This window comes from Phycodurus eques, chromosome 9, assembly GCF_024500275.1.
Source record: "Phycodurus eques isolate BA_2022a chromosome 9, UOR_Pequ_1.1, whole genome shotgun sequence".
NCBI classification, from domain to species: domain Eukaryota; kingdom Metazoa; phylum Chordata; class Actinopteri; order Syngnathiformes; family Syngnathidae; genus Phycodurus; species Phycodurus eques.
In genome coordinates this window covers 6,541,272-6,563,822 of record NC_084533.1, presented here as the reverse complement: position 1 = coordinate 6,563,822, position 22,551 = coordinate 6,541,272, and the positions used below count along the sequence as shown (strand labels likewise).

At 42.5% G+C, this 22,551-nt stretch overlaps 1 protein-coding gene across 1 annotated transcript in view; it reads right to left on the bottom strand.

Annotated features, from left to right (window-relative positions):
• ahnak (AHNAK nucleoprotein) overlaps positions 1-17,757 on the bottom strand; it is a 35,220-nt gene extending 17,463 nt beyond the window's left edge. Inside the window, 7 exon segments of the mRNA XM_061685421.1 lie at positions 66-942; positions 944-4,066; positions 4,337-4,554; positions 4,683-4,839; positions 4,924-4,983; positions 10,261-10,324; positions 17,468-17,757. Of these exon segments, the coding sequence (XP_061541405.1) occupies positions 66-942; positions 944-4,066; positions 4,337-4,554; positions 4,683-4,839 (4,375 nt within the window). The 5' untranslated portion in view covers positions 4,924-4,983; positions 10,261-10,324; positions 17,468-17,757.
• Positions 17,758-22,551: the final 4,794 nt, after the last annotated feature.

Genomic DNA, 22,551 nt, shown 5'->3' with positions numbered 1-22,551 from the left:
ATATCCACATCAGGTTTTGGGAGATTTATATCAACTTCTGGGCCTTTAAGGTCAACCTCAGGGACTTTGACTGTCAATATTAGCCTTGGGAAGGTTGATGTCAGCATCAGGACCCTCCAGTTTGGGACCTTTAAAGCCAAATCCTGGCATTTTGATTTTGGGCATTTCAAATCCAGTCTTAGGGCCCTTTATATCAAGTTTTGGGCCTTTGATGTCTATTTCCGGTCCTTTAATATCTCCCTCGATATTTGGTACTGACACATCAACATCGCCTTTGAGATTAGGGCCTTTCAGGTTGAAATCCACATGAGGCATGGAGATGCTTGGCCCTGAGATTTTTGGCATCTTGAATTTTGGTACCTTGATCTTTCCACTAGTACTGTCAATGTCAAGATCTGGTCCTTCAATGTCCATGTTAAGACCTTTAATATCCACATCAGGTTTTGGGAGATTTATATCAACTTCTGGGCCTTTAAGGTCAACCTCAGGGACTTTGATGTCAATATTAGCCTTGGGAAGGTTGATGTCAGCATCAGGACCCTCCAGTTTGGGACCTTTAAAGCCAAATCCTGGCATTTTGATTTTGGGCATTTCAAATCCAGTCTTAGGGCCCTTTATATCAAGTTTTGGGCCTTTGATGTCCATTTCAGGTCCTTTAATATCTCCCTCGATATTTGGTACTGACACATCAACATCGCCTTTGAGATTAGGGCCTTTCAGGTTGAAATCCACATGAGGCATGGAGATGCTTGGACCTGAGATTTTTGGCATCTTGAATTTTGGTACCTTGATCTTTCCACTAGTACTGTCAATGTCAAGATCTGGTCCTTCAATGTCCATGTTAAGACTTTTAATATCCACATCAGGTTTTGGGAGATTTATATCAACTTCTGGGCCTTTAAGGTCAACCTCAGGGACTTTGACGTCAATATTAGCCTTGGGAAGGTATGATGTCAGCATCAGGACCCTCCAGTTTGGGACCTTTAAAGCCAAATCCTGGCATTTTGATTTTGGGCATTTCAAATCCAGTCTTAGTGCCCTTTATGTCTAGTTTTGGGCCTTTGATGTCCAATTCTGGTCCTTTAATATCTCCCTCGATATTTGGTACTGACACATCAGCATCACCTTTCAGATTCGGGCCTTTCAGGTGAAAATCCAGATTTGGCAAACTAACATTTGGACCAGAGATTTTTGGCATCTTCAGTGTAGGTCCCTTGGTCTTCCAACCTGAACTGTCAACGTCAACATCTGGTAACTTAATGTCGAAATCTGGACCCTTGATGTCTACATCAGTTTTGGGGAGTCTGACATCAACTTCAGGGACCTTGACATCAATTTTGGCCTTGGGAAAGCTGATGCCAACATCAGGACACACTAGTTTTGGACCTTTATCGCCAAATTCAGGAATTTTGATTTTGGGCATTTCAAATCCAGTGTCAGGGCCCTTAATATCAACGTTTGGCCCTTTAATATTCATTTCTGGTGCTTCAATGTCTCCCTCAGTATTTGGTAGTGACACATTCACATCACCTTTGACTTTCGGACTTTTTCGGTTGAAATCCACATTCGGCATGTTTATCTTTGGACCTGAAATTGTTGGCATCTTCCGTTTTGGTCCCTTGATCTTCCAATCTGGACTGTCGATGTCAACATCTGGTATTTCAACATCTACATTGGGACCCTTGATTTCTACATCAGTTTTGGGGAGACTGACATCAACTTTAGGGACCTTGACATCAATATAAGCCTCGGGAAGGTTTATGTCAATGTCAGGACCCTCTAGGTTTGGACCTTTATAGCCAAATTCTGTCATTTTAATTTTTGGCATTTCAAATCCAGATTTGGGGCCCTTAATGTCAACTTTTGGCCCTTTGACATTCATTTCCAGTGCGTCAGTATCTCCAGCAATATTTGGTACTGACACATCTACATCGCCTTTGAGTTTAGGGCCTTTCCGATGGTAATCTATACCTGGCATGGAGATGTTTGGTCCTGAGACTTTTGGTATATTCATCTTGGGTCCCTTGATCCTCCAACCTGGACTGTCAATTTCAGCATTTGGTCTTTCAACTTCTAAATCTGGACCCTCGATTTCTAAATCAGTTTTGGGGATACCATCATCAACGCCAGGGACGTTGATGTCAATATTAGCCTTGGGACAGTTGATGTCAATGTCAGGACCCTCCAGTTTTGAACCTTTCAAGCCAAATTCAGGCATTTTTATTTTTGGCAATTCAATTCCAATCTTAGAGCCCATGATGTCAACTTTTGGGCCTTTAATATGCATTTCCGGTGCTTTAATATCTCCCTCAATAATTGGTACAGACATATCCACATCACCTTTGAGTTTACTGCCTTTCAGATTCAAACCCATCTCAGGCATCGAGAGGTCTGGTGCTGTGATTTTTGGCATTTTCAATTCTGGTCCCTTGATCTTACCACTGGTATTATCAAAGTGAACTCCTTCAATAGTTGGGAGAGACAAATCAGGGCCCTGAATGTCCAAACCAACTTTTGTTGGACTGACATCAACCTCAGGGACCTTGACATCAACATTAGCCTTGAGACGCTTGATGTCATCATCAGGACCCTCCAGTTTCAGACCTTTAAAGCCAAATTCTTCCATTTTAATCTTAGGTAATTCAGAATCACCCAGCAAAATCTTATTGTCATCTTTTGGGCCTTTGATATCAATTCCATGAACTTTTATGTTTTCCTCTGTCTTTTGTACACATACGTTTCCGTAACCTTTAACTCGAGGGCCTTTTAGATTTAAATCTGTCGCGGAGATATGCGGACCTGAAGTTTTTGGCGCTGTGAAATTTGGGCCTTTCACGTCAATCTCAGGTACCTTGATATCACTATCAGGCTTGTTCAGGTTTATGTTAATGTTTGGGCCCTGCTCTTCCTGACCTTTTAATCGAAATGTTGGCATTTTTATTTTTGCAATGCCACTCTCACCCGTTTTCTCCTTCATCTCCACTTTTGGGTCTTTTGGTTCCATCTCCGGTGCTGCTATATGTTGTTCAGTACGTTGTAATGACACATCGCCTGTGACTTTGGGGCCTTTCAGATTCAATTCCACATTTGACATGGTAATGCTTGGGCCTGAGATATCAGATTTGGGAATATCTTTACAAACTTTTGTGCCTTCTCCTTTTAGTCCGTCAGTGTTTATCTCTGGACCCTGGATTACCACATCTGGCATTTTTACAGTTCCATCCATCTTTGGAGTTGACACATTCACCTTTCCTTTTATTTGTGGATCTCTCTGACTAATGTCAACTTCATGATTTTTCGCATCAAAATTTGAACCCTTTGTTACAAGGGACGTTATATTTATCTGAGGCATTTTGAGATCCCCTTCTTTCTGCCGAAGAGTTATGTCTGGACCATGAACGTGATACTTTTTTGTTTGAAGTCTGACAGTAGTATTTACAGAAGGGTCTTTCAATTCACTTTCAGCATCTGTAAAACCTCTGCTCAGTGAGATGCTTGGGATATGAATGGTGCCTGATTCCTTTGCATGGGCGTGACTTACAGTAACTTCAGGTAACTTCACCTTTGTTCCCTCAACCTCTTGTGTTTTATCTCTGGATGTCACAAAACCTTTTTCAGGTACAGACACACAAATTGACCCTCCATTGTCATTAGCTGTTGTAAATACTTCACTACCTCCCATGCCTCCCATTGAAACATGCCTACTACCAGTGTTTGAACTTTCCCTTAGCTTGGAAACATTGCTTAACTCAAAAACCCCTTCATCTCCCACTTTACCTGAAGGGCTGCCATGTGAAATTCTTATTCCCGGAGAGCCATCCCCTGATTCTTGCCTATGCCCCTTGAAATCTGGGCTTGAAAGCTCGACTTGCTCACTTATGCCACTCGGCATATCCACAGTGTAGGTGGTGATGCGGCGGGTGACAGTTGTAATTGTACTGCCATCACTACTTGTGCTGCTATGCCGCTCCGTGCGAACATCTACTCCTTCTGCAAGGTCTTCAGACTTGAGCCTCGGTTTGATCTTCCTTGTGTAAATCCTTTTATAGTCCTCATCATCCCCACTCTGTTCAGACAAAAACAATAGAACGAATATAGCATTGCAAATGTACAGATTTTTGGATTACCAAATAGCAAAGCATGATTTTCAAGTACTCGCAAGCAATGTTCAACGAATATTTTTTTTGTCCATGTCAACCATATTTTAGGAATTTTTAAATATTTCATTTCAATGATAACCATCCATCCATCCAATAACACAATGTGAGTCAATCACATACTCAATTTAATAGATTCACCAGTCGATACGAAATCAGGTGTTTAAATAACAACTTACGAGAATGATGTCTGGACTGGAGCTTCCCAATTTCCCCTCCCATGTCAAGGTACCCATTGGGGAACGGCACGGCGTGCTCAGGGGAGAGCAGCACGGTGATTTATCTTTATTTTGTAGTTTCAATCCAACCTTGTGACGGTTAAGTGTCTTCAGCAGCTCAGCTGTTTCTTCTGAACTCATGTTGTCAAAATAGATTGTTGCACCCACAATCTGGTCACCTATTAAATAAAGTTGCATGAGTTTTGGTAAGAATGTTCATTGCAAAGCGGGTTTTGTAGAGTTGTATTGTTTAAAAAAAAGAAAAGAAGAAGAATAGATTTTAAAAACAGAATAAAAGGAAAATGACCTTCATATACTTTCCCAGATCGTGCTGCTGGTGACTCTCCTTTCACTTCTTTTACAAAGATCTCTCCTTCACGTGTCTGTTCAATAGTTAGGCCAGTTTTATCTGGACCCTCCCAGTCTGGAAAGAGCACTTCCCTTGTTTCCTCTTCTTCAGCCATCTGTAAATATGGACACACAAATAAGAGATATGAGCTGGCAAGTTTGAATGTGTTTTTACATTGTGCAAAAACGATCAAAAATACCTTGTTTTGTTTCTTGTGCGTTCAAGTCCTGGTGGGAAAGAAGGTCACCCCCTGGTGTTTCTGGATAAGGAAAACATATATATATATATATTAAAGATTGCAAATGCACAGAAACAAAAAGCATTTTATTCCATTCCAGAGGTTTTTCACTATCACGTCTCAGTTCATTCAAGAGGATGCCCAATATGACGTGTAGGTCTCAATGATTCACACTAGGTGGTGGTAAAGTCCTTTCAGATAATACTTGCTCTATCTAATGTAGGTGTCGAGTCCAATCAGAGTGGTCAGATCACTCCCTGTATCGCGGGAACCAGCAGAAGAAGACACTTCTTCCAAAATGACGTATGCATACTGCCAAGTGCTACTATCTCTGCCCTTTTGTCATCTTCAAAATATGAATGCAACTACATACTGTATTCATTGTATGATATGCCACCACCGCACCCTAGAGGCATTCTAATACACAAAGTGTACAGGGCCTCGCAAAAAACTATTTCATTACCTGTTGGGTGTGGTCATTTGCATTGTGTTACTGAAAATAGTACTAAAATTATTATACTACATACCTGTAATCAAACCATAATAATGAGTGAACAAGTTGATCGAAGCTCATAAACGTTCAGATGTGTGCAGAATATAGTATCCCTCTTATAGGTCTATATGGGATGTGTCACCTTAGACTCAAAGAGTCTGCGTAAGATGCCAAAACCACAGCAAAGGTTGAATGAAGTTAGCATGTCTGAAAAGCCAAGAAACATAACATTGGACATTAAAATATGGATATGGATGTTCTATATAACATTAGGCTATAAGAGAGGCTGCATTCTGCATGAACAAGGGTTGTGGAGTAGGACCATAAATGGCCAATACGCTCGTTACAACGTGGCTGAATATTTTTTTATAATGCTAGTTTAGAGCCAATAATAAACAGCCTGAGAATGTGTTTACAGATTGTTCCTATTTCAACAGGTCATTCGCCTAAATTTAAGTGAAGGCTGACCCCAACCCCTTTTGGAGTCTCATGTGGTAAACTGACAAATTAACAGCAGAGTTGCATGTGACATTACTGTGTGGAGCTCCTCAGGAAGCCTCAACAACTTTTCGACATATCATCAGAACAATTTCAACATTTGGTGGACAGTGTGTGATTTTTAAGAGCCTTAAAAAAAATTTCATTTAAAAAAAACAAGAACTATGGAACAAGGTCAAACATGTTTTCTATTTTATGAGTTAAAAATAATTTCCAATCCGATGGTCAGGGGATGTAGATTATTAGCATATCAAACAATATTTGATATCTATTGATAATAGAAGACACTTTATGTAATTGACCCTCCATCCAGTGATCAAAGATCACAAAGGTTTGACCTAAGAGGGCCTCCCTCCCAATATCAGCACAGTAAACACTAATTACATAATGGATAAAGAGACACTAAAAAAAAAAGCATTAAAAACAAAGTCAATATTAAACACTATCCAGTTCGCTATTTATGACTTCTCAAAATAACTATAAACAGTATCGCACTAATGTTACATATTCCTTACTTAATGAGCTAATGTCACACTCTTAATGCGATACCAAGCAGCAAAGAACAAGGAGAACCTGGGGCAAAAATAAAGAAACAATTTAGCAGGCATCTGCCCTTGCCATCCTGCTAATATGAATCAAAATTAAACACAGACAAGACTAGTGATTAAAGTAATGTTTTATATCAAAATTATCACTTTTACATTGGAGAATTTGGAGAATTTTGTTAAATTTAAGATCAATTACCAAGAGGTCGCATACCAGCATGGCTAGCATACAGGACATTGCCCATGTGCACGTAACATGCAATACGCTAATAAACACGTCCATTTTAAGATTGGTCCCATGTGACTTAGGGGATATGGAAAATGCATGCAATGCTTTGAGACAATATTAATCCTGCTCCCCAAAATAGAAATGTCACAGGCTCTCAGGTCTGAATATAGGCTCAGTGTGCCAGCAATCGGAGGGTAAAGGGATAGTATGGAAGATTATGCCGACGATGCTCCTAAGCATCTGCAACCCGATCCTCCCTCCATCTTCAGTTTTGCTCCCTTATTGTGTCATGTTGACTTGACTGAGGGTCAGGCATTACAGCTGAGAATTCGCCATCAGATGTTGCTAATGTTACACCTCCACATCCTCACTGTTGGCCCTCATTACACACTTAAGCAAAAAAAAAAAAAAAAAGAAAGAAAGAAATAGCCGACAAATGTGTGGCATGACCTTGTGATGTTTTGCTTCTGCATTCCTGACATTGCACCATCAAGGCATCATTTGCCGGACAGGGGTACACAGACTACTAACGAGTTAAAACAACCCCACAGCTCATCTCATTTCCAATGTATTTCATTTTCATCCATCCATTTTCTGAGCCGCTTCTCCTCACCAGGGTCGCGGGCGTGCTGGAGCCTATCCCAGCTGTCATCGGGCAGGAGGCGGGGTACACCCTGAACTGATTTGCCAGCCAATCGCAGGGCACATAGGAACAAACAACCATTCGCACTCACAGTCATGCCTACGGGCAATTTAGAGTCTCCAATTCATGCATGTTTTTGGGATGTGGAAGGAAACCGGACTGCCCGGAGAAAACCCACGCAGGCACGGGGAGAACATGCAAGCTCCACACAGGCGGGGACGGGGATTGAACCCCGCACCTCAGAACTGTGAGGCTGACGCTCTAACCAGTCGGCCACCGTGCCGCCTGTATTTCATTTTGCTGTAGGAAAAAAAAACAAGAACAAAATAGACCAAAATAGTAGGTATGTTATGAAGTGAGATGCGTTGCAAACTACAATCACAAAATAAACACATTTTCAATGTGTGCGTCAGTAAAAAAGCATTATTAGTTATTGGGCTCCAGCACACCCGCAACCCAAGCGCTGATAAGCAGTACAGAGAATGGATGGATGGATTTGAATAAGATTTTTCTTCTAGCTTTTACCTTGTGTCTCATTAAATTGTGCATGGGTGCCTAGTGTTGTGGTGTGTGAGGGTAGTTATTAATACTTGCGTGTTTACACGCAAATTTCATTGTACTTCTTCTTCCCCATGTGTAAAATATTTGCGCTGTGTTGTTGTCACACCTCTGCTATATTTCTAGCGAGGGAGGAGCGGAGGGGCTGTGGACTGTTGAGCTGGGAGGAAACAAACTTTACTGAGAAAGGAAAGGGCAGGAAACCGTGGGGGGGGGGGGTAAAAAGAGGGCCAGATAGCTGAGGAATTGCTGGAGGAGTGTCACCTCATGAGCAAACTGCAGAGGGAATGGAAGAAAGCAAGAGAACAGTCATGCAAATATAACACATGGTCATCGCAAGAGTCAGCTCCGAGGGGGGGTGAGACGTGGCGTGCAAGGGTAGTAGTCCAAGTCCTTCGATCCCTTTAAAATTTCCATCTCAAGTATCACAACGGCCCTCTCTTTATTCAGTTTAGAATACTGTATGTGCTCTCAAAACATTTTCTAGCTATATAGAGTGGATTTAAAAAAAAAAAATCTACATGCCCCTGTTCAATCGCTAGGTTTTTGTCATATAAAAAAAATGAGGCCACAATAAATGCATTTATTTTTTAATAATCTTTTTTAGAACGGAGGTAGCAAATAAACAACTGAATTGATGTGGTTGCACAACTGTGCACACCCTCTTATAACTGGGGTATGATTTAACCATTCAAACTCATGTTAAATGGAAGTCAGCACACACCTGCTAGTATTTAAAGTGCCTCTGATTAACCCCAAATAAATTTCATATGTTCTAGTAGTTGTTTCCTAACTTTATTTATTTATTTATTTGTTTGTTTGTTAGTTTTTTTTATTGCTTGCTTGTTTGTTTATTTATTGCTTGCTTGCTTTTCTATCTATCTAATTTTGGCCAAAAAGTTCAGCCTTAGTTTCATCGGACCATAAAATATTTTCCAAAATGTGTCAGACTTTATGGGCCACCAACCAATGTTGAAATATTTAGCCATTATTCCGAAGTTTTGACACAAACACACACTCGTCCCCAAAAGAACGCTATACCTACAGTAGTGGCAGCATCATGTTTTGGCGCTGTTTTCTTTTTTTTTTCAGCTGGAACTGGGGTCTCAGTCAAAGTGGAGGGAATTATGAACAGGTCCAAATACTTATTGTTAGCACAAAACCTTCAGGCTTAATAAAATGTGCCAGGATAAGCCTACTAGAACAGCTGAAATGTATTTAGGGTAAATCAGAAGCACTTTAAATGATGGTGACTGTATTCTGACTTCCATTTAAGAAGAGTTTGAATGTGATTGGTTAATTCTGAGCGCAGCCACATCCCAGTTATGAAAGGGTGTGCACATATTTGCAAACACATTATTTCTGCTGTTTATTTTTACTTCGCCCTCTTGAAAAGACCCGAAAAACGTTTGAGTTGTACAGAGCACATTAAAAGTGGAAAACGTTTTGAAACAATTTATCTTGGTTTCATTTTTCATATCGCAAACACCTGTCCTTTGAACTGGGGTGTGTAGACTTTTTATATCCACTTTAATAGAACAACAATAATCTGAAAGGCTCACATAATTCTATTCAGGCTGTTCCTCAATAAGAAAGCGTCTGTTCATCATAGGACAGGCACACAGCTCCACACCATGACATTCATTTTCTGTTTGTCAGTTTTGCCATCCTTTGTGTTATGCGTTTATGAAACTTTTTAAGGACGGACAAACTGGTTTCCTATGAAACTCATTAAAGGGGTGAGCGGGAAAGTATAGAGAAGACGAGACGCTCCATCCATCATATAAGCTGTGGTTTGGAATGAGTTTAGAGGAGGCCAGAGCAAGACAGTGAGTCAGCCAAAAGCCTCTATTAACTAGACTGTGACCGAAGAACATATGGATGTGTCGCCACAGAGTGGTTTCTCCTCGCCTTTTTATTTTTCCGCTCCAAAGGAATAAATCATCAGACGCTGCTGACTGAAAACGGGTGAGCCTGGCGGCCTGTTATGAACTCGGGGGTTCGAGGAGCCCAACAGGTGGTGGCTGGGGGAGGAACAACGGAGAGCAAAGAGGAGGAAACGGGGTGCAAAAGTATCAGGTTTCCGTTCGAGTTCGAGCGGCGGAGGCCTGATCTCGAATCAAAGGAGGCTTTTGCAAACAAACATTCCAAAAGACTTTTTGCTCTCTTGTCTGCATAATGGAGGGCTGTTATGAGGTCACACTGACAAGATGGCCTTGCGTGAAGGAGTGGGAGGGTGGGATCAGAAGTTTAGTTTTCCTTCTCTGACCAGTACCAGCTGTATATAAAGGATTTTTGTTTTTTTTTTGGACATCATATCAAGGACAATTACCTTGGACAGCTCAAACAAGGCCAAGGGCTTCTGTCTGATGCGTTGGTTCTTGTTTTCTTGACTTCTGTTGACAGAAAAGCAAACAGGATGAGGATTTATTTATTTCACCTAATATGACCACATTGCAATAAACAACCAAGTGTCTCAAAGCTAAGTGTTTAAAACTAACGATGCCTTTCAGTCAGCCATTTGTTTGACCAGTCCATGAAAGCTTAACTTCCCATGGCGTACAACCAACTTTCTATCATATTGTTAATATATGATTTGTTTCATTCAAAATAAACAAAAATCAGGCAAAGTTTTATCATTTATAAATATTCACGCTGCCCAATTCTTAGGAGCATTTTTCAAATCTCACTTTTCTTGCAATATTAAGATGTTTTTCGCGCTGCAACTTGTCCAAGTTCTTCCATGACGAGCGCAGATTGTTGCTTCAGCCCACTGGCACATTTGGAAACAAAGCCTTCTCTTTGTTAGAGCAAAGCACAAACAGAACCAGACTCCATGTGTGTAAAGGCAGGCATCTACCAGTGGGAGCATGCCCCTCGGTTTAATTCTTTTGCAAGAGGCTGCGCATCGCCATCCTTAACCGCTCCCTTCCCGATCCGTCCCGTTCATAATCTCCATTCAGTTAACTTCGAGAGAAACATTGGCGTTATTATTTTCTTTCCAAAGCCTTTACTTTGCCTAATTTGTCTGTTCTGGATTTTTGAATGGACTCTCCACTAAACGAGAAAAGGACGTCGCTGAGATGAATGCCACCCAAGAGCGTTTGTCCTTTTGTTTGCGTAAGGAGACCTGCGGTACAGCAGCTGTGCACACTTTGCATCTCGCACTCTTGTTGCACCGTCATAATCATCAGGATGCTACGCTACTCAAGCAGCAATTGGACGAAAACATTCAAACAAAGTCACAGGTGTATTCACTTCATATACACAGAAAGAAAATTAGACAGGTGTGTGAGTTGCGTGTGGTTATGACTCGCTTAAGGGTGCTGCTGGTGATTTGCTCGCGTTGACTTCAAAGTATGTCAACAAGACGGCTTCTGTCACACCCTTAAAACCTACAAGGAGACCTCACGCCCAACGAGTGCGTAGCATCAGTGGGTCAACGAATAAAAACGTATGTGCAGAAGGACAACACTGCCCCCACAAGTCCACATTGCTTCACCTCTGCTATACTTGCAGAAGGAGAAGCTCAGTGCGTGGCCCCACCCAGGCCTCCAGTCGCTCACATTCCTTGATAGAGCTGCCGGGCCAACTGGAAGCGAGCCCAGCCTCTCCCCGCACTGACTAACTCCACAGAAATGTTCTCTTTCTGCTTCACTCGGGCTTCATTCTGTGCCGCCCACCCCGTGCCCTACATGAGTGCCCCCTCCCACTTCCTACAGAGAGTCCACCACACCCCTAGTGTGCAGGTTATGCTTAAATAAACAAGAACACCACACACATTCAGACTTTCTATCTAGCACACACTTTCAAGCACCGGCTCATGCAACAAAATGTGTGTTGTACACTTGGCTTAAACGTCCAACCCTGGTAGCTCACTGGTAGATCAGGGATTCAAGTCAGTCCACATCAATTTGATCGCCAAATGTAATCATTTTGATGAACACAAAACAGCAGCGGTGTGACCGTGGTTACAGCTCAAGTCTAACTGAGGAAGCCACTTTATAGGGTTTGGCAAAGAGCGAATATAAAGGCCACAAAGAAAGGGAGGAAGAAAGGACGTTGCAAATTATTGTCTAACAGAATGGACTCCCTGTTCTCACACTGTGCAGCCAATGGTAGAAGGCCTCAGTTCCCAATCCCTTCATACGTGCAGATAGGGTATGCATGAGTGACGCATATAAAAGGAATGCAAGTCAAGATAAGTGACTCTCTTCTGTGCTCCACAGTCAACATTCAGGACTGCAGCCCTAAACCAAACCACAAGTCCTGAATGAGAACAAAGCCTGCCCGCTGAGGCCAGCTCGCCCGCTGCTTATTAAAACTCTTGTAAGTTTGGGAGAAGTTAGAAATTGGAAGAAACAAAAGTGCATGTGAGTGCGAATGGTTGTCCGTGTCTATATGTGCCCTGCGACTGACTGGCAACCAGTTCAGGGCGTAGTCCGCCTTTCGCCCGAAGTCAGCTGGGATGGGCTCCAGCGCCCTGCGACCCTAACCAGGAAAAGCGGTGTTGAAAATGGATGGATGGAGTGTTTCCTCCAAAACACTAAGGCTTTGTCAAGAATCGTTGCTTTTATCGGATGGATTCCAACCTGTCAATCTATACATATCAGGATATAAGAAAACGTGACGAAACGCACAAAACTGGGTTTTTTTTTTTCTTTCTTACAATAATTACAGTAAGTCAAAAGAAATCGTGAACGAAACTCCAAATCAAACTAGGCACATTTTCCTTTTAAAGTCAGTTTACAATACAATGAGAGAAACGGCACCACAACAAAAAACAGATACTCTGTGAGGCACCTGCACATGATCCATCTGCTATGGATTACACACTTGGTAATTAAATCAGGATTTGTTTCTGTCCATCACAGCTGCCATCGGAACCAGAACAAGTGCACGTCCATTCATGGAGCTGCAGAGCAGAAAGGTGAAGACGAGGGCAGAATTGCAAGCAGTTTCAGAATGTATCTATCGATATTAAACTTCCTTCGATGCAGACAGCCTGACAAACTAGACCTGGGGAACCTCAGAGAAAAGAAACATTGAAGTGAATTGTATTTCAGATTATTCGTTCATTCATTTTACATACCGCTTATCCTCACTAGGCGTGCTGGAGCCTATCCCAGCTGACTCTGGGCGAGAGGCGGGGTACGCCCTGAACTGGTCACCAGCCAATCGCAGGGCAGTATTTCTGATTATGTGGGAAAAATACGGGCCTAACAGCTGTGTGTCATGTGGTGAGCAGTAATGTTTGCTGTTTTGATAAAAGTTCCCCAAAAAATCTGGGATCAGCTTTTTCCCCCCCATTGGCTTAGTGAAAATCCTTAAAGTAGCTTTTGTATAAGATTGGCAACATAGAAACCAACAGGGGCAAAAGTAAATACACGGTAACACACCCTGCAGCGTGCCTCTCCTCTTAAAAGGTGGTCTTCCATCAAAATCCATTTTTCACACCATTTTATACATAACAGAGGCCACAATGACCTGGTTGAATTTGGACATCTATGCGATTTGCCGATTGAATGCAGAAGTCAATACAGTCAATGGCATAAGGCTTGCAATTGATCGGATCAGATTTCCGTGTCTTTGTGGTGTAGAAAGTTAATAATTATTCAAGTATATGCCCTCCTCGTGTTTGGCACCCACCCGCTCAACTCAGCTGAGCGGCAACAGGGCATTTGCGGGTTTTTCAGTGAGCGGGTCTCAGTCGCTGCCAAGCCATACGAATACAGTCGATACTGTACACACGTTCCGTTTTACAACTTTACTGAACTAGATTCATCATTTCGGATGTCACAGAGTAAAATAGCGGAGCTTGTGGCCATTTTCGCAAAAAAAAAATGTGCGCGAGCGATGAACGTAATGTTCAAGTTGAGGTGAGTGGAGGACGAGCCTAATCCTCAAAATATCAAAATATCCCCCTTTCAGCTTACGTTCCTTATTTAGTGGGCCAACAATCCCAACGCTTGGTGAATTGTGCTTCACGAGGATAGTAGGACATCGAAGAATCGAAACGCTATGTCGCTATGAGCGCTTGACCGCCCCAAGCCACTATGCGCTGTGTAATCGCCGAAGACCAAAGCTTACCCACATATCAAATATTCATGACAAATCACGCCGTCTCAAATGCCAGGCGGAAAAGAACAACTAGGATAGCTTAAAAAGAGCATTCTGGGCCTTTGAAGTTATCATGCGAGACGATTTGGCTTATAAGGCTTTGTATGTAAATCACTTTAGTTTTATGGTAACTGTATTATCACAACTCCGACTTGGTCTCAACAGCACGGCAGTTAACACTCACTGCGGACAGGACGAGACATTCCAAATACAAGCACTGGATGGACGAGATGGGAGTGGCTGCAGGGTGGATTGTCTCCAAGGCCTTTTAAAACCGTTCACACATTATGGTTACATGTTTATATGCAGCTGGAGAATGTGTGAGCTCCTCTCACGCAGAACACTTTTGTATCTGCAAACTTGTTTTATGTCCTCCCTCTGTGCGAGTGTTTCTTCTCGTCAAATCTAGGGTGAGAGTTCAACGGGGCCCTCTGAATGGATGTCAAGTGCAGCTTTCTTTAAAAAAAAAAAAATGTTTTTTAAAAAGCAAAGAAAGAACGATACGGTGCAGTTGCTGTCACCTTGATCGATTGATTGAAGTTTATTTCAAGCATGCAGTACAAAACACGAAAAAAAAAAAAAAAAGAAAAATGTACAATGTAAATATCCCATACCGATAGTGGCTAAACTTAAAAGAAATGTAGCTACTATTTCCATCCAAGCACATTGCGGTTGCCTCTCTACGCTGGTCCACCCTCCTATCAACAATCCAACAGACCCAACAGAGGAAAAGGAAGAGGAAGTGCGCTAGAGACCACTTTCTTTCCGTTCCGCTCGGCTCTCTCCGCTCCTTTTGGGCAGTACTGCCATGCAAAGACAATACAGAGCAGGTGGTGCTGCAAAACAAATATCAAGCATGTCTTGCTCTTCTGGCCGGTTACTTTTGCCTTAAGGAGGATATTGATGTTGTTCGTGAGCAAGAACTCCAAAACTTTGTGTAAACGTGGGCTTGGGCCAAGGGTGATCCATTACATGACAGTGACTTTCACTTTTATCGATGCAAGATGTTACATTTTCTTTATTCCTCCTAGAACAAGGAATCATTATTACTGTCATTTTCTGGGCTCGCTCTATGTAGAGGCTTGGTATGATAAAGGGGTGTAAATCCGATTGTTGCGTCTCGGCGGAGATCTGCGCTCTACTCGGTTCCATTCTAGCCTATGATCCAATTCCACTTTGTTACATGGTTGGCAAAGGGACCAAAATAACTGACAGGCTCAAAATGGCAAGAAGTGATGCAAATGAGTGCGCTTTTCTATGAAAATGCCTTCAACGACTTCACATGACTCCATAATGTGGCCTCTGTGTCAATTCATTGCTACGCGACAGGAGTATTTAAACCAACGGTATTTGCCCCGAGCCGAAACGAGGCCGTGTTGACTGGGGAGTCTTTCACGAGCAGTTCTGAGCGTTTCCTCACCTCCAATCTATGTTGCGTTCATATTCATTGTTGACACTTACAGCAACATATTATTTGCACCACATTATCACCAAGTAAAACACGAATTATGAGATTCCGACAGAACTATTGCCAAAGTACACTATGTACAGTAAGACCCTCGCGCCCCTCCCAGAACCATTTGGGTCTGTGAGCTGCCTGTGTCACGAACAATCACCTTGACGGGAGAAATCTGAGCAACGCCAGACATTTACAACCTCGCAGCGCACAACGTGGAGAGCAACAGCGCACTTAAATGGTTTTTGGGTGTGGCCGGAGAGGGCTGCACACGCGGCCAGGCGACTGCACACGTGGACGTTTTACTCTTTGCTAAAATTCAACAAAAGTTGAGTGACTTCTTAAAGATGAATCATTTCTTGCAGCGGTTATTGTTTTTGTTTTTTTTTCCTCTTTTACTCGCTTTGCGTAAATTTAATCCAGATGATGACGATTCTATTTAGAACCACAGCTGGAAAGTTGTTAGAAACTCAGTCTTATACCAAACTTCGAGACACAGTCAAAGCATCTTAGTCACAAACGTGTAGTCTTAGCTCCCCCTTTATGCCTCAAACCTGGTTTCAATTAGCTTGTCTTTCCAAACCACCGCATTCCAGTACGCCCCTCCGCACCCCTGCTCCGCCCATCCCCCCCCAAACAGACTGCCTCCTTCGTACTCCCGTTTCCTTCTCCCCTCATCTCTCCTGCCCTACGCCAAAGGTAGGAGACACATGAGGAAACTGTACAAATCTGGCAGAACAAAACCCTTTTAGAATTTAGCTATGAGGTTGACGAAAAAAGCAGTTTTGTTCAAACTTTCTCCTCTACGACAATCAATCCGTTCTTGAAAATCCTGCAAACCGCATCAAAGCTCATAAAAATAAAAAATTTTGAAAATCATATAAAGATGAGAGCGATAAAACTGAATTTCACGGGTTTTTTAAAAATTCTTATTCATATTGACTTGGGAACCCAAATACGGCCTCAAATGCACAATTAGACATAAAACCAATTGAAATCGAAATCAAGCTTATATTTTCTTTTCGGAGCCACGATTGGTGATACTTTTTTGGGGTATTTGTGGTGGATTTGTCATAAATGACTTTGTGCGTCAAGCTTTCAAGCACGGAGATTTTGGCTGTAGGAAGGGTGTGCCTCTGTGAGGAGAAGAACACAGGGAGAGAGAAAAAGGAGGGGGTGGAAGGAGGCGAAGGAGAGCAATCCACACCCTGGCTGGTTGGAAGGCTACAGACGCGCATGGCTGCGCAACTTTACTTTTTAAACATCCATGTCCCTTGCGAACCTTCGCTTTGGAAACCCTTTGCAAAGGGTGAATGACAGACAGCGGGAAAAACACCGGGCGATCAAATCAACGCAGCCAATTTGACTCTTATCTTGACAGCAATTGCTCTATTCAACCGTCGTCAAGGGTGGGGAATACTCCAGTGCCGCTTGAAAACCACGCAGCCACATGTTGCGTTTGGACAGAATTACAATGTATCTGAGTGTTTGGGAAAGGAAATCCCAATGCAAATACCACCGTCAGTTCAGCTTTTATGCATTTAAAAACCTTTGACTCACACAGTGTTGCGCAGTTAAAGGAAAAGTGAAGTGCGCAATTCCAGTCCTCTGCATTCATGTGGAGCCTGCAGGTACACACCCACTTTTGGATCCTACTCCATTTTAACTTCAAAACAAAACAAAACAAAACAAACAAAAAAAGGAATTATCAATACCTTTTAAGATTCCCCCCAGAAAAAAAAACACTAAGAAAAATGAACCACTGATACACACACTCAATTCAAATGCCATATGAAGTACTGTATGATAGGAATGCTGGACTGCCACGTTTGTCACTTTAACTATCACATTCTTTTTCTCTATGATGAGGCAAAGATCAGATGACAGTAAGGACATTTACGCAAAAAGTAGAAAACTCCTTCAGGAGAAGAAAAAAAAAAGGAAGAAAAACATTGATCCATACCTGTGCGCAACGTGCTGCGCCCGAGAAGCCTCATACAAGCTTGAGCATCCTTGAAAACGTTGCGTCGACCTTCCCCTTCTCCCCAGCCCAAGAAGAGCGCTTCTCAACTTTGTCTGACGAGATTCTATCACTTCTCCAACTTTTCGATCAAGCAAAGTTTCCAGGGCGTTTTCTTCCCCCTCTCTCTCTCTCTTTCCCTCCCTCCTCTGTCTGCTGAGTTGATTTTAACTTCTTTTTTTTCCCCCTGTGTTGCTGCTCCTCTGGGCTGAGCAGAGTGCTCGGATAGGGTGCTGGGTTGGGCTCCTGGTTTGCGGAGGGGAGGGAACCAGCGCGAGGGAGTGGTCCTTTGCAGCCATGGGACAAGCCGCTGCTTCACACGGAGGCCTTTGAAGACACACCACAGGGGGGGAACGTGGTGCCTTACAACAACAAAAAAAGAGAGCAAAAGTCAACACTAAGTGGATGATAAAATAACTTTACCTTTGTCAACTACGAGGCGGTATCTTGATACCATTTGTATAAAGATAATTGTAGAGAAAAAATTAGTGGAAAAAGTATATTCCCTTCAACGATTGAAAACTACAGCTTAACTTTTTTCGTCCACTATCTCATGTCACGCACAGGACTGCCTCACAGTTTTGAGGTTCAGGGTTCAAATCTTCGCTTGGGCCTTCCTCTGTGGAGTTTGCATGTTCTCCCCATTCTTGTGGCGGGGTTTGTCTGGTACTTTGGCTTCCTCCCACATTCCAAAAGCATGTGTAACCCTAGTATTGTAAAGGTCAAACTGAGCAGTATATGAACAGTTGATGAATCAATCAATAAATAAGTCAATTCAATATTAAGAAACAAAGGAAAGCTCAAAATTACGTTGTGAGAAATATGTGAATATCCATTGAAAATATTTCTGGAGTTGAACATTTTTATTTTGAAAAGTAATATTGTAAACCGTTGCTGTCGATAAAGTTTTTCCAAAGTGCCTCTCCCACCACCGGCGTCTCCGCTACACCGGAGCTGACTAGCTTGCGAACGTACGGACAATATTGCAACGTCTGACTCTTACGAGTTTTTGTCGAAGAGCCTTACCGGAGGGAGGCTGTGAACGTTAAAGGACTAAAAACGTTAACTAGAAGAGTTTTTGCCAGGGATTCAGACACGAATCTCAGTGATTCCGAGTGGCGAGCTACCAATGGATTTGCGATTCCTAGGACCGCTACCAGGACTAATTGTAACTGTAAACTTGTTGCTGCACCAAGGTCGCGCTAGGATTTGGAATTTTCGTCTATTTGGCTTTATGGAACTTTGAAAGCGCTGCGTGTGCAACTCAACACACATTGCTTGTGAACGCTTGAGATTTTTGTCAAGGGAAGAACATTTTAAAGCATTGTTCGATGATTGCGTTGTAATTCTTATTGTCTTTGAATTGAATTTTTATATTGTTGTGATATATAACAAGACAACCCCCAAGGTGAGAATAATAAACGACTGTCCGATGACTTGAACACCTTCTACTGCAGATTCGAAAAGGACACTTTCACACCCCACGCCCACCCAGCCGCACCAATGACCACAATCACACCTCTGATTTCTGCGTTGATCATCCACGAACAGGATATGAGTCGCATATTCAAACAACAAAAGATCAACAAAGCGGCAGGCCCAGACCTTGTGTCCCCATCCTCCCTCAAAGTCTGCGCGGACCAGCTCGCTCCAGTCTTCACACAGATCTTCAATAATCATTCATTCATCTTCCGTTCCGCTTATCCCCTTTAGGGTTACGGGGGCGCTGGAGCCTATCCCAGCTATCTTCGGGCGGGGTACACCCTGAACTGGTCGCCAGCCAATCGCAAGGCACATAGAAACAAGCAACCATTCGTACTCACATACACACCTACGGGCAATTTAGAGTCTCAAATTAATGCATGTTTTTTGGGATGTGGGAGGAAATCAGAGTGCCCGGAGAAAACCCACGCAGGCACGGGGAGAACATGCAAACTCCCCACAGGCGGGGCCGGGGATTGAAACCCGGTCCTCAGAACTGTGAGGCAGACGCTCTAACCAGTCGAACACCGTGCCGCCACAATAAGGTGTAATATAAAAAAAAAAAAAAAAGGCGCATATGCAAATGACGTGCCCAAAATTATATGTTAACTGTCGTCTTGTCCTCTGTCTTGTTTGTTGTTCTAAGTAAACTGCCGGCTTCATGTTCAAACTGCTTCTCGGCTCCGGTACTTTCTTTTGCTAGTCTTACCACTCTAGAACTAGCCCAGTAGCTTATCACCCTCTGCCTAGCGGCACAGGGGTGACGCACGTATGCTAGGTAAACCGAAGGCTCTAAACTGTCCATAGGTGGGAACGTGAGTGGGAACGGCTGTTGTCTATCCAATGGGTACGGAAAGTATTCAGAAAGCCTTCAATTTTTTTCTTGCCCAAAGCCTGCTCACCCGTGACCCTATAGAGCAGGGGTCTCCAACCACTGGGCTGCAGACTGGTACCAGGCCGCACAGAGAAACTGAACAAAAAGTATTTTACTGATCATCAGCGTCTGAAAGTAGTTTAGTTTTGAAAATGAGTTGCATCCGCCGGTGCCTCTGTCAACACGTTCATCTCGGTCATGTGATATGGAAAAAAAAAAAAAAAGTAAAAAAAAAAACAGGCCCACAAGCCCACAAAAATAACCAAAAAACAAACAAACATGTTTGGAGAGCTATTTTGATATGCGGAACCCACCAAATAATGAAACAAAACAAAAGAATAGCTTCCAATTTCCAAGAAAAAAAAGAAGCTGTATTTAAGACAGGGATGTCACACTCATTTTTGTAACGGGCCACATTATAGCTACGGTTTCCCTCAGAGGGCCGGCCCGTTATGAAAATGAAATCATATAATTGTTGAATGGCCTAATCATATTATAACATATACAGTACAGTACTAGTTTTAAAATCAGAAGTGAAGTTCAAGCCACTGTTAAAAGTGTTTTGGTAATAAGAAATGCTTCAAATATCTCAATGTAATAATTTATTACATGTGAAAATTTGGTCCAGATTTTAGCAAGAATTATGGAAGTTGGCACATCGGCAGTCCTACTTACCGTACGGGTTTATTGCTAGTTGACTCACGTGAACCAAAAGACTCTTGGCATAATATGTCGCGACAGGTTTGCAAACGAGGCGATAAAGCCCTCAAAACCGCTTCGGCGTGTGGGGCTCAAGCACCCGGCATTAAAAAGACAAGCCTTTGTCATTTTGTATTGTTTTTTTTTAAAGAAAAAAAAGATTACCCCAAGATGGGAGCGACTTCTTAAAGAGAAACAAGCGCAGCCCCCCTCCTCCCTCTAATTACGTGTACAACTACATTCAGCGTAATGGTGATCGTAATGTAGCCTATATTTAATCATTTGTTGTTCTTTTTTTTTCTATGCTGGTCTGTCAAAACATGTCTATATATAAAACCAGTCAGAGGCAAAAAAAAAAAAAAAAAAAAAAGGTTGAGGACTGCTGCGATAAGGGACAAGCAGTACAGAAAACGGCTGGATGGATCGCATTACAATACTTCCTTTTAGCCGGCAATAACTGATTGTTGTCGGTTTTCAGTTAACGCCAAACATGTGACATATATGACGTACACTAATTCTTTTTAGATAAAGCAGCTTTGACTTCCTTGCACGGATTGTAACATACTTAAGACTCTGGCCTTAAAATAGCAGCTGTAATTTGTTGAATTTAAATTCAATTCACTCGTCATGAGTTCCAAGGCAAATGTTTGAAAATGTTTTACTATTTTAAGTTTCCAAGATGGCGAAAAAAGAGGGCATCATAAGACTTTTATTTTTCTCGCCACTGCTAACGATCAAGCCAAGATACTGACTTTTTGGATTAGCCCCCCCCCCCCCCCCCGTGTCACACCCATTACAAGCCAATAGAGCATGCCCAAACCCATCTTTAAAACGAAAATGTGCCTCACTTTTCAGTCTGTGTGTCAACAAAACTAAAGATGGGACAGAAAAGTAAATGCGTGACTCGGTTTGAAATGACACACAAGGCACCAAAGAGGAAGCATTGTTTAAAATGCACGTTTGAATCATGGCCAAATAAGAGTTGGGGGGGGGGTTTAAATCAATAAAAATAAAAAGTTTGTCACTTCGCAATTCACAAGTGAGTTTGTACACCGCACATCAAATGTTCAGTGTCCTTGAAACACCCCTAGTCAATAAGTCACAGCCATTTATTTAGACAAAGGAAGTGACTGTGTCTGTGCCGCAACACAATAGGGAGTGGCACAACTGCACTCACACGGACGTTTCATTAACGTTACTATGCTGCGCCATCGGCCAGCTCAAGAACGCAAATGTTGTTATTCTAGGACAGTGTGAAGGACAGAAGCTACTGTGTGTGAATTGGTGCGCGTGCTGAGATAAAAGCTGCAGACTGAGCTTAGATAAGTCACACTACTTCTGGTTTCTTTACCCCATTGGACTGCAGCTGTGTTGTAAATAAACATTGCGAAGCTTGCAGGACTTTGACCAGAATGAGGTTCTACAATATGAATGACCCAGTGAGCGCATCGGCCAACATGAAGTAAGTAAGAAATCGTACAAGAAAGCACATCAATTGACAATTTTACAAGCCTGCAACACCAATAGCAAAGTTTCTGTAGCAACATGTTCAGTAAATAGCAAATACAACTATCTGGTATACATTATTATTATTATTGTTGTTGTCGCAATGAAAATACTTTATTTTGTCGTACTTTCAAAGTGGATACCATTTCTGGGGTTAACATTGGGGTGTACGAGGTGTGTCAGAAAAGTTCCTTGACTGCTGTCACAAGATATATTTCAAATATCGAAATGACAAACAAATTTTCCCCTTTGATGTAGGCCCCCGGGAGTCTTAACACACTTTCCCAGCTTGCTCTGCCACGCCTTCAAGGATACGTTCCGGGTCCCTTCGCATCCTCCGCGTCTTAAAAACGGGTCCCTTTGATGACCCCCTCGAGTTTGGGAAAGACGACAACAAAATCACAGGTCGGGTAGGAAAGCACGGCAATGTTCTTCTCGGCCAGGATCTGTGGGATGCTCATGGCAA